The sequence below is a fragment of the Papaver somniferum genome, chromosome 9 (genome assembly GCF_003573695.1).
Source record: "Papaver somniferum cultivar HN1 chromosome 9, ASM357369v1, whole genome shotgun sequence".
NCBI lineage: Eukaryota > Viridiplantae > Streptophyta > Magnoliopsida > Ranunculales > Papaveraceae > Papaver > Papaver somniferum.
In genome coordinates this window covers 56482436-56496925 of record NC_039366.1, presented here as the reverse complement: position 1 = coordinate 56496925, position 14490 = coordinate 56482436, and the positions used below count along the sequence as shown (strand labels likewise).

Sequence of the window (14490 nt, the reverse complement as noted above, 5' to 3'; positions counted from 1 at the left end):
TCTTTCCCTTCAGAATCAGAAAGTCAAAACAACAAACGTGAACTTGATTGTATAGAAGAGTACTTGGACGATCTCAAAAAATCAATATCCAATATCAATCTAGTCGTATCCAAATAATTGAATCTGAATTCTGCCAAGTATAAAAGTTGTTATCTAACTTTTAAGATACGAACTTTACAAGAACAAATCTCATAATTGATGACAATTAATATGGAATTATCTACTAAAATTAATTATGTACTATTTGCGATATTACTATTATAAAGATAAAACAATATAATGCGGAAAGGGAAAAACACAAGTCACCGGAAGTTTTGTTAATGGGGAAAACTGCAACTGCAGAAAACCCCTGGGATCTCATCAAGGTTTGAGCAACGAACTGTATTAATCCGCTACAGACACTAGACTACCATCATACTTCGCATGGAATGTATAGTTGAGACTCAATTTACCATTCAGCTGCAGTCGGGCTCCTTACGTCTATTGAACCTCTCAAGGCTCTACGCAATTGATTTCTTTAGCTGACGTCTTTACAGCCTAAGTGAAGACTTTTGATACCAATCTTCCTCTAACAGACACGCCTATTTAATTTATCTTTAGATCAATAGAACAAGGCTTGAAAATCTGTTTGCAATAGACAAAGCTAGCAAACCTCACAAATCCGGGAACGCTTACACTCGATTAGCTGATAAGCCTAGATTATTAACGACCCTTCAAGAACAATCTTAAACCGACCAATAAAGAAAAGTTTCGGATATCTATCTTGAGGTTGAGGATCAAAAAGTCTGAGACGAAGAGAACTTTGTGATTCCTATCTATCTCGTTCCTAAAATAGATTACTAAAACCTCGATAGCAAAAAGACTAAGATCATTATACACGGATTACCAAGGTAAAGATAATCAAACCTGGCTTCACGAACCCCTAAGTGAAGTATTTAAGTCACAAACATAATTATGTTTATTGGAGTAAACCTAGGCTCATAGAGGACGACCCTAGTAAATAACCAGGACACAAAAGTGTCAAGAATTGAATTTCTTGGTTGTTTGAGTCATTATATTTACAGACTTTCAAGACTAGGTTTCGTAGAAATCAAGCTATGGTAACTTGAGATTCAAGCAAACACTTTCTCAATTTAGATGAAACTATTATTAGGAGTTCATGTAAGCATGTGAAAATTTTGTCTTAAAATTACATAGAAGAGTATACATTATGGTCTAGATAACGGAATCGTGCATAATGATAGTTCATGACAAATATTCCTTTAAAACTAATAAGCAATATCATGTTCATTTAAACATTTAATACGTGAATCATGATGCACATGCACAAAGTGTTTTAGTGATCAAAGATGTCTTAGAGGTGTCCATGGGAGTTGTAGCAATGCTAAGCGTATTTATGAAATAGTTCATGAGCATATGATAATTAGCACTGGGTAAGTATGCGAGAGTACGCGTACCTACGAACCAGTTCATGAATTCATATGGCCAAGGTACGCGTATCGGTATGCGTACCGAAAGGCTATTCATAGACTCAGACTCTTGAGGTACGCGTACTGGGTAGGCGTACCTCCCCTTATTCACGAATTAAGAACACCATGGTACGCATACCTACCTATACTCTAGAAACACATATATACATGGTACGAAAACTTGGTATGCGTACCTATCCTGAGTCCAAATTTCAGTACTTCTGAAAACTCATTTTTTGATGTTCGAAATATTCCCATTGCTTAGGAAATTTCCAAAGGATACACAAACATATTTTTTGAACAATAAATTATTTCGAACTAAGATTGCTAAGGACCCGCGGATATCCATTGCTTGAATCGTATTTCAAGATGTTTAACAAGACAAGCTTGATTCGAAACCTTTTCTTTATAATATCTACTAGAATTCGTATGTCGTAGTCTCATATAGATAGAATGGTAATACTTGTGAGTAAGTAGAATGGTTCAGTCTTCACATACATCTTTGTTGATGAAGTTCTCCAAATGTCTTCATTTGTTCTTCAATCTTCAATCTTCGAGGGTTATTCAGTGATGTTTGATATTCAACTATCATACTCTGATCCTAGTCCTAGACTTGACTTAAGTGGACTAGAAATCGAAATATAATTTTGTGCATTGAACACTGATAACAAAACTTGCGAGTTCGACCGAGTAGTGCTCTGACAGATTGTTTGTTACACGCCTATATAAGTATTGGAGAATGTTGGCACATACGCGTCGTGATCCCTTGATCAACCTTTTGAGTTACCTTTCACGAAATACTACATTAAATTCCAAGTTTAAACTCTAACGATAAAATGTAAATACAACTGTGCTTAGGATTTTTCTGGCGAGTTGGGAACCCCATAAAGATCCAATAGTTAACTTTCATTTTATGCTTGATATGTTAATTGTGTTCTTTTAAGGAAATATATTTTAATTGATTAAATAAATCAATGTTTGTTTTTCTTACCCCCACTTCTGTATCGAAAAAAATTAAAATAATGAAATTACTTTTCTCATTATTTTTGCAATGATTTAGTTTGATTATTCAGATTTCCCTGATAAATCATGGTTGGTTATCTATTGTAAGTTCCAAGAAAACAAATTGTTGAATCAATAACTTCTAATTTTTTTTTGGGAGATAGCTTCTCCATGCTATCTTGAATTATTTTGCAACAGCTTTATTTTGGTGGCGTTATATTGTTATTAATCACTTTTTCTGAAGAAAACAATTACTTTGGCAAACAAAGACGATATCAATTGTGATGATAGCATTTCAGCCAAATAACTTCATTTTCTTGGAACTCTTTAAATTCTACTAAAATCAAGAAACAAAATTAATCAATACATGGATGTCAATTTTTTCAATATATTGCATAGATATAATGTAATTTCCGTTTTCTAACTCTTCTGGAAATTTACAATTTTACTACTATTTTTATTTATGACCGTTGATCACAGTGTAATCAAAATTTCAAGGTGTTACCTCTTCCATCGATTTTGTTTTGACCAAATAAACAAATTGGCTCAGACATAATCATATTATCCAACCTTACAAGATTTCGACATATCTTTATACCAAAAACAGTAGTTGAGACCAAAATCTGCGTTTTTTTTTATCACTGCTTAACATGTAAAAAGTAGTTGCGGGCACGTACCTAGCCTCGTTTTCTTTTAGGGAATATGAGCAGTTAGTTATAAAATGGGCTCTCAAGAGCCTAATAACTAACTTCAACCAAAAACTAGAAAAAGAGAGCAAAATATAGTAATGTGAATACCCCACCATTTTTCTACATACCTCCTAGTTAGAATACAGACAAACCGGATAGAGCAGTTTCCAATTATTAAATCAACCACCAAAATAAAGAGGAGACATAGAAATCATAATAAGATCCCTTTTACCAACACACAATCTACTACCAAATCATACTACTAGTTGAATTCTATTATATAAAACCTAGAGAGGCATACCTATATGCAATGTATGTGTGGAAATTTTGTGTTGGCGTTATTTGACTACTCCTGATATAAGTATGCCAATTTCGTACCGTGTCCGTTCTAGAAAAAGTAATATTTACAATTTTAGGTAAAAATGAAAAGTGAAATATCGTTTATCTGAAACGGAGGGATAAGACTCAACACTACTACCTTCAACTAGTATCAGACTTTCTTAACCTTTCAAGAAACTTGGAATCTTGAAATGGCGATATGAAAGAAATCAAATAATTACTCCATAGCCTAATGGCACTATCTCATTCTCACCTACGTCCATTTTGATGATTTTAAGGGCATACTGGACTTGGCATTGTGCTGCCTAGTTGCTCACGGCCGCTGTACCAGTCACAAGAAAAGAAGCGAGGGAACCGGTGGGTCCAGCTTGCCGTTTCCGTGTGGGTCCAATTGTGGCCCAAATTAATAAACAACAGACTGGGTCCAAACAACATTAGATATGGTTCGTTTTAAGATCCCCAGAATCCGAATCACGTCACGGATAGATCCAAAACTAATACGCACTGTCAATTGACCATTAGATCATAGTTCAAAGTCTTGCATCCCGGAAAACATCTAACGGTGTAAAAAGTAAAGTAAGACTGGTCAGCATTGACTGAAGGCTGGAGCTAATGTGCATGGAAAGGTTTTGTGCACCTCACGCGTTTTCAAAAGATCTCAGGGGCCCATTCCATCATCTGCGCATGTGGAGATGGATCATGAGTATCTATTGACTATTTAAGTAGTTACTTCAGTTGTTTGATTTGACATACACGTGTGCATCTCTTAACACATTGGATTCTTTTGGAAATATATTGCTTAGATTTCGGTTGCCGAACTAACCATGTTTGTGTTGTTATTATTTATTTTTTGAAGGCTATTATCGGTGCGTCACGTTCCGTTAGAGGGACGTCATTTAGTAGGACAAAAACGGATCATTCATAAGTAATATCAAAAACTTCTTATCTCAAATAATTTTGTAATGACTAAACAATCCTTATTTAGTTAATTTTAATTTAATTTAATTAGATAAAAATTAAATTAATGAATTTTGTTGTATACTTGGTGAATTCTGGGACAAAGTTTTTGTGGGAAGAAAAAATGGACATAAAATAAACTTCTACGGTTGGAAATAATCCAAATCTAGACGTAAAATCACTTCTACGGTTGGAAATATTCCAAACCTGGACGTAAAATCACTTCTACGGTTGGAATTACAAGAAAACTGGACATAAAATCAGATTCTACGGTTGGAATTAAAAGGAACCTGGACGTAAAATGAGCTTCTATGGTTGGAACTAATTCAAACCTGGACTTAAAACTACATGCAAATAAAATTCTACGGTTGGAATTAATCCAAACCTGGACGTAAAATCACTTCTACGGTTGGAAATAATCCAATCCTGGACGTAAAATCACTTCTACGGTTGGAATTAAAAGAAAACTGGACGTAATATCGGATTCTACGGTTGGAATTAAAAGAAACCTGGATGTAAAATGAGCTTCTACGGTGGGAACTAATCCAAACCTGGACGTAAAATTACATGCAAATAAAATTCTAATGTTGGAATTAATCCAAACCTGGACGTAAAATCACTTCTAGTTAAAGGGTAATCTAGACATTTTGTATATGTGTTAGGATATCCCATAACCACTTTTTTGGACATTAAGAATCCAAATGAAGCCCCTCTATTGGAGTGTGACGCCTCGATAATAGACTTTTGTTTTTTCCACCTACTCTTCCATAGACCTTACAAAGTTGCAATGTGCAAGAACCCACAGTAAAGGTGCAGTTAACTACTCCTGACATGCAGAATGGAGATGATAATGGGGAGAAGTGGTCATTTTGCAAGCGGTTGGAAAAAACCTACCATCATATGCTTGCAAATTGCAAGCATATGAACCCCAAACAATCATAAATGTGTAGATATAAACAATTTGGTGAAGTTTCTTATCAACAGAAAGTGTTAAAAGAAGGGTATGATTAAAACTCACTGTAGGCGCAATTAACTTTGGTTAGTTCCACAGTATGGGCAGATGAGGTTTACCATCAAGGCATCAACTGCTTTTAGCTTCCAATAAAGTCACTACAACTGCTACTACTTACCAGTTACCACCAGTGTGGGTCAATCTGGAAACAGATTCCACTTCGTGTGCATCAACTGCTTTTAGCTTCCAATAAAGTAACTACAACTGCTACTACTTACCAGTTACCACCAGTGTGGGTCAATCTGGAAACAGATTTCACTTCGTGTGCATCAACAGTTTCCCTATGTTTTTCAACCACTGTGATCTTGTATTCATCCAACCCAAACTGAGAACTTAACTACACATCGATACACTGTTACCAGAACAATGCGAAAAGTTTCAATTGATCCAAAGTTTTGAACAGAATTGAATCACTTACATCTAAAATGAGGCACGCACAACATAAGATTCTGGCATTAAGTAACAATGAAATGTTGGCGAAAATCTTTATCAATAACAAACTCTAACTTCTTCATTGGCACCCTCGGGTGATGATGGAACAGGATTAGACTAGCATCAAGTGAATTCACATTGCAATTTCTACAAGAGAAAATGACGAGAGGGTACATCATTACAGTTAGTTGGTTAGAAAGGGTAGATGGTGAACAGTTTCCATTTGTTCACTATCACTCTCACTTCTTTGCATCTTCATCACTAAGCTCTTCGCATTTTGATGTTAAGAGGAATTTCCTTGTAAGACTGAACTTTAACAGCTGCACTTCGCATTGGTCGTCCGATTGATGCTCTTCGTGGTTCTGGAGTTTCAACCATGAAGGCAGTTGATACCTTTTTTGCCTCTTTTACAGTTGTGGAGTCTGACGAAGTTGCACCACTTTCCTTCATTGGTTCATCAAGCAGTAAGCAAACTGGAAATTTTGCATCCTCTATTTCGAATAAATCTTCAGCTGGCTCTGGCTGTTGAGGTTGCAGTCTAGTAGATTGCCTTCGCTGCTGAACCCTGATAATCATATAACGACCCAAAACAAATATAAAATGAGAATCCAGAAATGTTCACTATAGGATAAACTAACCTTTTGCTATATAAAAGATATATGATAACTATATCTTTTACCATACTCAGGACAAACCTTTTGCCTTCAGCCTTTTCATCAGTAGGTTCCTCAGGTACCTCGGGTTTAAAGGCAGAAGATTTCCTTCTCAAACAACGTCTGATTTAACAAGGACATTAAAAGAGTGTTACAGGTCATACTTAGTAAAGGGATTCAGTGGAAGTTTCATAGAGCAATGCAAAAAAAGTAAAAAGTAAAACCCAAAGAAACCTTTTATTGTCCGCCTTTTCTTCATTAGCTTCTGTTTGTTCGGGTTCAGAAACAGCAGAATGCCTGAAACTGCAGTGTCAGAAGCTAGAGAAAGAATCTCAAATATGTATATTAGGAAATTAAAAACAAATTACTGCAACTCTGAGATGCATTTGTAACATAAGTTAAAAACCTTTTATCGTCAGCCTTATCCTCCATTACTACTTCTTTCGTCACAGCAGAAGACTCTACAGCTGCAAGCAGATCGATCATCATTACTTCGGCTTACAACAACTAAAACAAGAAAATAACTAACACAAGAACTTAAGGTTCGAGCAGTTACAGTGATTTCTCGATTGTCGCCTCCTGTTGGAATTTGAAGGTCCTTTAAGCTCGGCCTTATCCTCCAGTACTACATCGTCCATCACTGCAGGAGACTCTACAGCTGCAAGCCAATCATTCACCATTACTTCAGCTTGCAAATAATATAACAGAAAGGAATTATATGATAAAAGACTCCAGGTTTGAGCAGTTACAATGAACTCTTGATTGGCGCCTCCTATTGGAATTTGAAAGTCCCTTAGCCTCAACCTTACACTCGGTAGTTACTTCGTCCATCGCCGAAGAAGGCTGTACAGCTGCAAGCAAATAACTCATCAATCATCATTAGCTTACAAATAAAACAACATAACAGAACAAAAATAAAAGGATCCAAGGTTCAAGCGGTTACAATGAATTTTTGATTGTCGCCTTCCCTTTACCCCCACAGTCTTCTTATTGACTTCCTGCAATTTGGACAGTTGAACAAGGTATAATAGGTGAAAGAACACAAAACATCATAAAAATATGAGAGTTCAGTGTAAGTAGTACCTCAGTTTGGGCCTTTTGACATGGTTCATTCTCCGTCCTCTCCTGTAAAATAGGTATACACTGCTGAGTAAGACTATCCTATGATAGAAGCTAATAATGGCAACAACAACTAGCAAAGATACTTCTGGCACTCACCTGAAGTTGCAAACTTTTCACAATAGCATTCCTACATCCAAGCTCATGCTGCATTGCTTTAAGCTATGTATAGAAATAACCAAAAAATTTGAATACATAGAGGTCACACAATAAGAAGATCTAAAGGAATGTTCACAACTTGGGTATTTAAAAACTTACTCTATCTTTGCCTATGTTCACTTCCTGCAAATTTCAACGATAACATTCAATCAGTGCTTACCAAATATCAAACAAAGGATTTATCTAATATTCTGAAGCAACAAAAACTGTATGACACAGAATGTGTAATAAAACTGACCATTAACATCTTACTGTTTGCTTGAGCAAGATGCCAGTTCTGCTGCTGCAGTTTCTGCATAGTTTCTCGCATTTTTTTTATCTCGATTCCAGCCATCGCACTATATTTACTGTTAATTAAAATCAAGAAAACCCAAGAACAAGTAGAACATAAAGACAGGAAACTTAGCTCCATTAAATTTCCATTTAGAACAACAATATGTGTAAAACTAACAACTTGACCATTATAAAAAGGATACTTTCTTTCTGCAATAACCTTCCGAAGTGCCACATTTTCCTGAGACAAATGTTCCAGAAGAGTTCAAACAACTGACCTAAAGCAGTCCCAATACCAATATGAAGGAATACACACAAAATAAATCCAGTGGAAAAAGAAGAGCAAAAGCTATACCTTGAGCAGCTGTTCAATGTAATCCCTCTCTGAGCATGAACCAACAAGTTTCTGCTTCTCATCTTGGTTGGGTGAACTTAATGAATTAGTAATATCAGAGAGCCTTTTACCACACAAACCACCCAAAGATTGTTGCTTTAAGACTTTATCTCCATTCGTCTTCCCTAAATATAGAAGCAAATCAAGCAAATGATCAGATACGAAATTGGGGGTTTTCAACTCCACCTATTTCATAAAACCTTGACAGAAATTGGGGGTATCCATAAACACCTAGAACAAAAAGACATGGTGCAAGAACAAAAAAATTAAAACCAAGTACATGATCAACCAAAACCAAATTGATATCAAGGGTTTCGTGGTTCGATTGATAATTAGGGTTTCGCGGTTCAAAACCCTAGAGAGAGTAATGCAATCGCAGTTCAGAGTTTGATATTCAGATATAGAGAAGGAATTAACATCCTATACATATTAACGATCTAAAAACTGTGATCACGAAATGAGAACTAGGGTTTAAATCTGTACCTCCAATCCCGCAATTCTCAGTAGCAAGAACGAAAAACTCTTTCCTAGCCATTGGTGAGGGAGAGCATAAACAACCCTAATTTCTTCGCTCTCTTTCTCTCTTCTGAAAAAAGTAAACCCTAACTATACCGAAGAAAGGGGTGATGAAGATGGGAAAACAATGAGCAAGAAAATATTTGAGGAGATGATGAGGAACGAATGGAAGCGGAAGCAGGAGGAGAGGAGCCAAAAATGCAAAATTGCACTCCAGAAAGGTATTAAGAGGCTCCAAACTACAACGGCTCTACGAACCTAATTTAAACGCTAAAATCAACTCCCGAACCTTAAAAATATGTGGGACCCTTACAGTATTGATACAGATCAACGGTTCGGATCTGATATTAAACGTTGCAGTACTTGATGTGTCCAATCTAGATCTCTGGATAGTTGAGCCGACAGCGTGGCAACATGGATGGTAGTAGTAGTTGCTAAGTATCGGGAATATCAATTTTGACGGAAGGGTCGTGCTATCCCACGCGGCTGCTTATAACTCAGTTGTTAGCTAGCAGGATTTTAGCCATCGGATGATAACACATGACGATTTTAGACCGTTGATGAAAAGCGTACAGCTGTATATAGCATTAATTGTAAAAAAACCCTAAAATTTAATTAAGAAAAATTAAAACCATCCCCACATATTCCTATATTTCATTACAAGACGTTTTCCCTAAATTGAAGAAGACGGAATTCTGTTCCTTTAATGGTGAAGGAGAAAGGCCGGAAAACTTGCCCATTCTTGTTGTCGATCAACTCGGTCGATGTGGTTAAAAGATATGATCCTGTTGTTTTCCTGATATTTCTTTTCTTAATGATCATTGTTTCCTAACTTGTTTCTGATAATATTCTCTGTTGTACCTGAATCTCAACCTGGTTACATTAATTGGTAAAATCTCAGCTTTAATCCTAATTTTTGATTGGTAATTTTTGCAGCTTTTTTTCAGTTCACTCAAAACATGTGGAAGAACAATTAATCCTGTTAATGGTGCTTCAAAAACTCAAAAAATGCTGTTCATGGAGATGTTGGGTTATTATGGACAGGAAATTGGCAAATTTGTCAAACAACAGTACAAACTGTTCTTATAGGAGGAACTATAAGTCCACTTTTTGATGAAATTTCACAATAAAATCAAAACATAAGTAGAAATCTGAAAAAAGCTCAACTTAAAAATCTCATTGTGTGCTTTCTTAGTCTTGTCGAAGCTAGGATTAATTAGTAAATGTGTAATAAGTGCGAGGATCTAATAAAAGCTTATATCTTTTTGATAACTAGTAACAGTTGTCACTTGGACAAACAAAACAAAAAAACGAGAAATCTGGAACATCGGACGGCCACAAACCCGCTAGCTTACAAATGAGATATAAGAAGCCGCGCGGGGTAGCATTAGCCTTGACGGAAACAGTCGAAACTTGTTCTTTGGTGACTGCGGCTGCAAGTGACCGGACATACAAAAACTTGATGTAGGATATGTGACGGCACCGGAGGTTGTGTAAAGAGAGGGAATCCACGCTAAGATATGCTACGTGCAATCTAAGGTCAATTTTCAATCAAATTGACCTTCAGTAGAATTTGTGTCTTTACGAAATAAGTATATTACTTCCCTGAGGTGAGTATCGCTGTAACAGTTAAGATAGCCCAGCTGTTTTTTAATTGTATTTTTAGAGCTTTGTGTGACATGAAAATTAACATCTTTAGCTGTAGAAAGAGGAAGAAATAAAAAGAACAAAAAGTCTTCCGAGCATTTGAACGCTTCTTTTTTTTGGGTTTTTTTCACCTAGACAAGTGCCTCATGCACCTAGACCTGAATAATTACACTTTGCTAAATATATTAACAAACATTAATGCAACAAAGAAAGTTATCCAAAATTCTAACAAAAAAAAAATAGCATCCTTGAAACAACCCATCAGTATACTTTGAGGTAATCACATCTGAGGCACCTGCTGATTGCAATATCCTCTGCCAACAATCAAGAATGGCTTCATTGGGCATCTTCAAATAAGATCCATCTCTCAAAATAAGTTTATAACTCTAAATTTGTTGCTCCACGTAGTCCCTGCATCATTAATAGCGACTAGTGAGAAAACGTAAAATCATGTCATTACCCAGAATAAAAAATCCAATTAGGGATCTAGATACTTGGGAAAATCTACAGAAATTAGCTCAATCAAAGACCAATGCTAATCAACTTCCTAATACATTTACATTTACACCCCAATATGGTATCAGAAAAGTAAAAAAAAAAAATCAGTCAAAATACCAGTGATCATCTATACTGACCAGGGAAAAGAGTTTGTACATGATTATCTCAATTTCTTCTGCTGAAAGTGCTTTGAAGGAGGTATGAAGCTTTGTTGCGTACCTGCAGTTTAAAAGTTCCGACTTGATGCACTGATTCACTGAATCTATACGAGGATATCATCTGTCATGTTATACCACTCACCTTCGATGCATAACACCTCATATCTGTGCTGGAAATTTGGCTAGAGCAATTGCGAAGATAAACTCCTAACATTTGAGGAATGTAAGGTTTGTCTTCCAGTGGAGGACCAAACAAAAGCCAATTCTCAGCAAGAACCAAGTATATGAACATCGGAAAGAAATCACAGTTTCTATCCTTCACATTGATGGATATGAGAAATCTAAGAATGTCTTCTCCATCAGACACCTGTAGTGAAGAGTGGAAACAAATAGATGCCAAGCCGAAATTAACCTTGCGTTACTACATCAGTCATGGATAGAAAATATGAATAGTTAAATACCTTTTCATCTATGGATTTTAACAACATCTGAAAGGCCAATTCACTTCTGAGGTGTTTACTACGTGCATCAACTCCAGAAATGCACTCCACAAGTCTCAAGCAGTTCAAGTCTTTATTAGCTCTGGATACATTACCACAAAAGTTAAACACACAAGAATTTAAGGAAAAATATGTGGACTTAAAAGATAAGTAGTTGTTTCCTATTGGTGATGATTACCTGCAAGCAAGAGATTTGGCTACTTTCACACGGCTGATATTCCACTCATTGTCTGTAAAGAAATTAATAACTGATACAGTGCATTCATAAAAAAGCAATGACAGGCCTTCAAGTTGGCGGTCTAAATAGAAGTGAATTATAACACAAAGACAATTTTCAGCATCAGAATCTGAGATGATACTCCATTTACTTCTGCAAAAACCATGTAAGAGTGCATCAACACATTAGTTGTTAATAAGCCTCTGTCCATCGTAAAGACAGTCAGCGATTCCGCAAGTTCAAATTACCCTCTTACAGAAGTAAAAGTGGAAGCAGTGACATTGTACTAAAATAATTAACCTTATTAAGTTTCCTGAGCATTAACTCTAGTCGACATACCTTGCTTCACTACAAGCAGCAAGAAACCTGACCCAGCATCTAATATTTTGAGGTGGCCCTCCAGAATGATCTGAGTGGAATATTTAACCATATTAGAAAATGGAAACAAGAGAGATATAATGAACTACCAAGAAGCTGTCGTCCACACAATAACGAAAAAATCTCAGCAACTAACCTTTGCCATCCTTATCTAAAACAGATGAGGGGTCATTTGACGAATCAGGTAGGTAACCATAAGTGACCAGAGCTTTCTTTATTTCAGCATAGGTAGGCAACCAGTCAATTTGCGGTGACTCCTAGAACAAAACAATTTTGGTAACTATGACTTTCTAGACCTCAAATCAAATATTGCTTGAACTCTTCCGTAGAAGGGTCATTATCAAATTTACCTCAGCATTGGCTTGAAGAATGGAGCACCAAAATGTACATGCAGATTCACTCAATTTTTCCTTCGGGGAGTATAACACTGTTAACAAAAGATGTGATATAAGAGTTTAAGTTTGCAAGATATAGATATGTTTGAGGTAAGGGGGCAAGCTAAAGACTCACTCAGATTAAAGCACCAAGTTGCAATAGATTCTTGAACATGACCACATTTAAGAACCAATTTCAAAAGCCATCCATTTATTAGTAATCCCTGAAGAAAAGTTTCTCCTACACGAATGGATCCAGATAACACATATCAATAACAGGAACAAAATCAACATTAACAACGCCACAGATACAATCTAAGCAGCATTATTCAACGAAGATACTTAACAATAGAGAAACATAAAACCTTTTTCAGCATTCAATTTGACAATTGAGTTAAGCTCATTTCTCGTGAAGGACTGTACAAGCTGGCAACTTCCAAGCTCAGGAGCAACTAGTGACGGTGTAGCTTTCTGCAATTCGAAGTATATCTCAATAAATTATGCATTTCTCAAAGAGACTAGAGAAGTTCCAACTATTTCGTAATAGGATAAGCTGTAACTAGGTCTAACAACAATTACCTGATCACCGAAAACACTCACACCCCAATATGGTATCTCAAATTCAGCTTTTATTCCAGACACCTACATATTGCTTAGAATCAATAGAATGCGTAAACAAATTCATACGGGACAAGCGGATTAGGTTTGCAAGTGTGGTTACCTCCTTTTCACTGTTAGCGACATGCCCTTCTAGTGTTCTGATTAATCTTGCCTCCTTGTTTCTCATTATTGTATCCTCATCATCTGAATTATATCGTTTTTTAGGTTTCGCCTTTTTAGCCATTTTAGCCTTTTGCTGAACCTCATTACCTTGTTCCGCATAATAATCACAAAGAAGGTCATCTAGCCCAATCACTTTGTTCCTGTATCAACAAATACTTCACTTAAATACAAACAAATATTTGTGATTGCAAACGTTTCAATCCATAATCAACTCAGAGGAACGATAAACAATTTGGAAATAGCGATTCATCAAAAAAAAAAAAAAACGGAACTGTAGAGAAAGAAATTGAGTGATTAGATTTAGGGTTTGTTTTTGGACAGACCTTCTTTTGGAGGAAACGGCAGTAGATATCGATGGCATGAGTAGAGAATCTTCGGTTTCAAAATCTAAGGGTTTATCATCTATATCCATATCCATCGTCTTCTTCTAATCCTCTCTTGCTTTTCTTTGTATTCGGTTTTTGAGTTTTCTGAAGCAGTTATTTAAAGAGTATTTGAGAAGATATAAAAACTCTCTCTCTCTCTCGCTAGCGTTAATAAATGTCCCGTACGTCTAGTCCACTTCAACTGGGCGCCAATTAGCATTTTCCCACTCTCTCAAAACCTAAATCCCGCCAATATCTTTTGCAGATTTCAAAATGGCCCGTTACAAAGCCTAACTCGAGCCCGTTACTATCACAAGAATTTCAGACACCGGACCCTAGTTAGTAAGTTCGCGAATGATTCGCGAATGATTCGCGAATTTTTCCGTATCATGAATTTTACCGTCTTATTCGCGTACGTTTGCAACTCCGAACCCAAGTCGCGTATTATGTGGCATTCCCGGATTATTCGCGAATCGTTCACGAATTTTACGTATCCCGAATGATACGTCCGCTTAATTCGTCATAAATTCTTTAGATTTTACTTTTCAAAGACTCC

The 14490-nt window shown here is 36.3% G+C and overlaps 2 protein-coding genes across 5 annotated transcripts; both read right to left on the bottom strand.

The window, feature by feature from the left end:
* Positions 1–5887: 5887 nt before the first annotated feature.
* Positions 5888–9258, bottom strand: LOC113307896 (SHUGOSHIN 2-like). 2 transcript variants are annotated; one of them, XM_026556364.1, is made up of 14 exons: positions 8982–9258; positions 8460–8623; positions 8308–8345; positions 8070–8178; positions 7931–7954; positions 7772–7834; positions 7637–7678; positions 7497–7551; positions 7303–7404; positions 7110–7211; positions 6960–7020; positions 6788–6850; positions 6596–6676; positions 5888–6465 (listed from the first exon to the last, which is right to left on the bottom strand). In XM_026556364.1, exons 1-14 carry the CDS (start codon positions 9031–9033, stop codon positions 6162–6164), a joined length of 1260 nt encoding a protein of 419 aa, XP_026412149.1. In that variant the 5' UTR covers positions 9034–9258; the 3' UTR covers positions 5888–6161. The 2 variants fall into 2 exon arrangements, with proteins under 2 accessions (XP_026412149.1, XP_026412150.1); XM_026556365.1 differs by having other exon boundaries at positions 8070–8169.
* A 1431-nt stretch (positions 9259–10689) lies between these two features.
* On the bottom strand, positions 10690–14052 carry LOC113308924. Of its 3 annotated transcripts, none has more exons than XM_026557374.1 (13): positions 13893–14052; positions 13508–13709; positions 13366–13428; positions 13152–13257; positions 12923–13027; positions 12763–12839; positions 12549–12669; positions 12374–12443; positions 11996–12187; positions 11779–11899; positions 11460–11684; positions 11297–11378; positions 10690–11072 (listed from the first exon to the last, which is right to left on the bottom strand). In XM_026557374.1, exons 1-12 carry the CDS (start codon positions 13985–13987, stop codon positions 11325–11327), a joined length of 1431 nt encoding a protein of 476 aa, XP_026413159.1. In that variant the 5' UTR covers positions 13988–14052; the 3' UTR covers positions 10690–11072; positions 11297–11324. The 3 variants fall into 3 exon arrangements, with proteins under 3 accessions (XP_026413159.1, XP_026413160.1, XP_026413161.1); XM_026557375.1 differs by having other exon boundaries at positions 11316–11378; XM_026557376.1 differs by having other exon boundaries at positions 12549–12666.
* Positions 14053–14490: the final 438 nt, after the last annotated feature.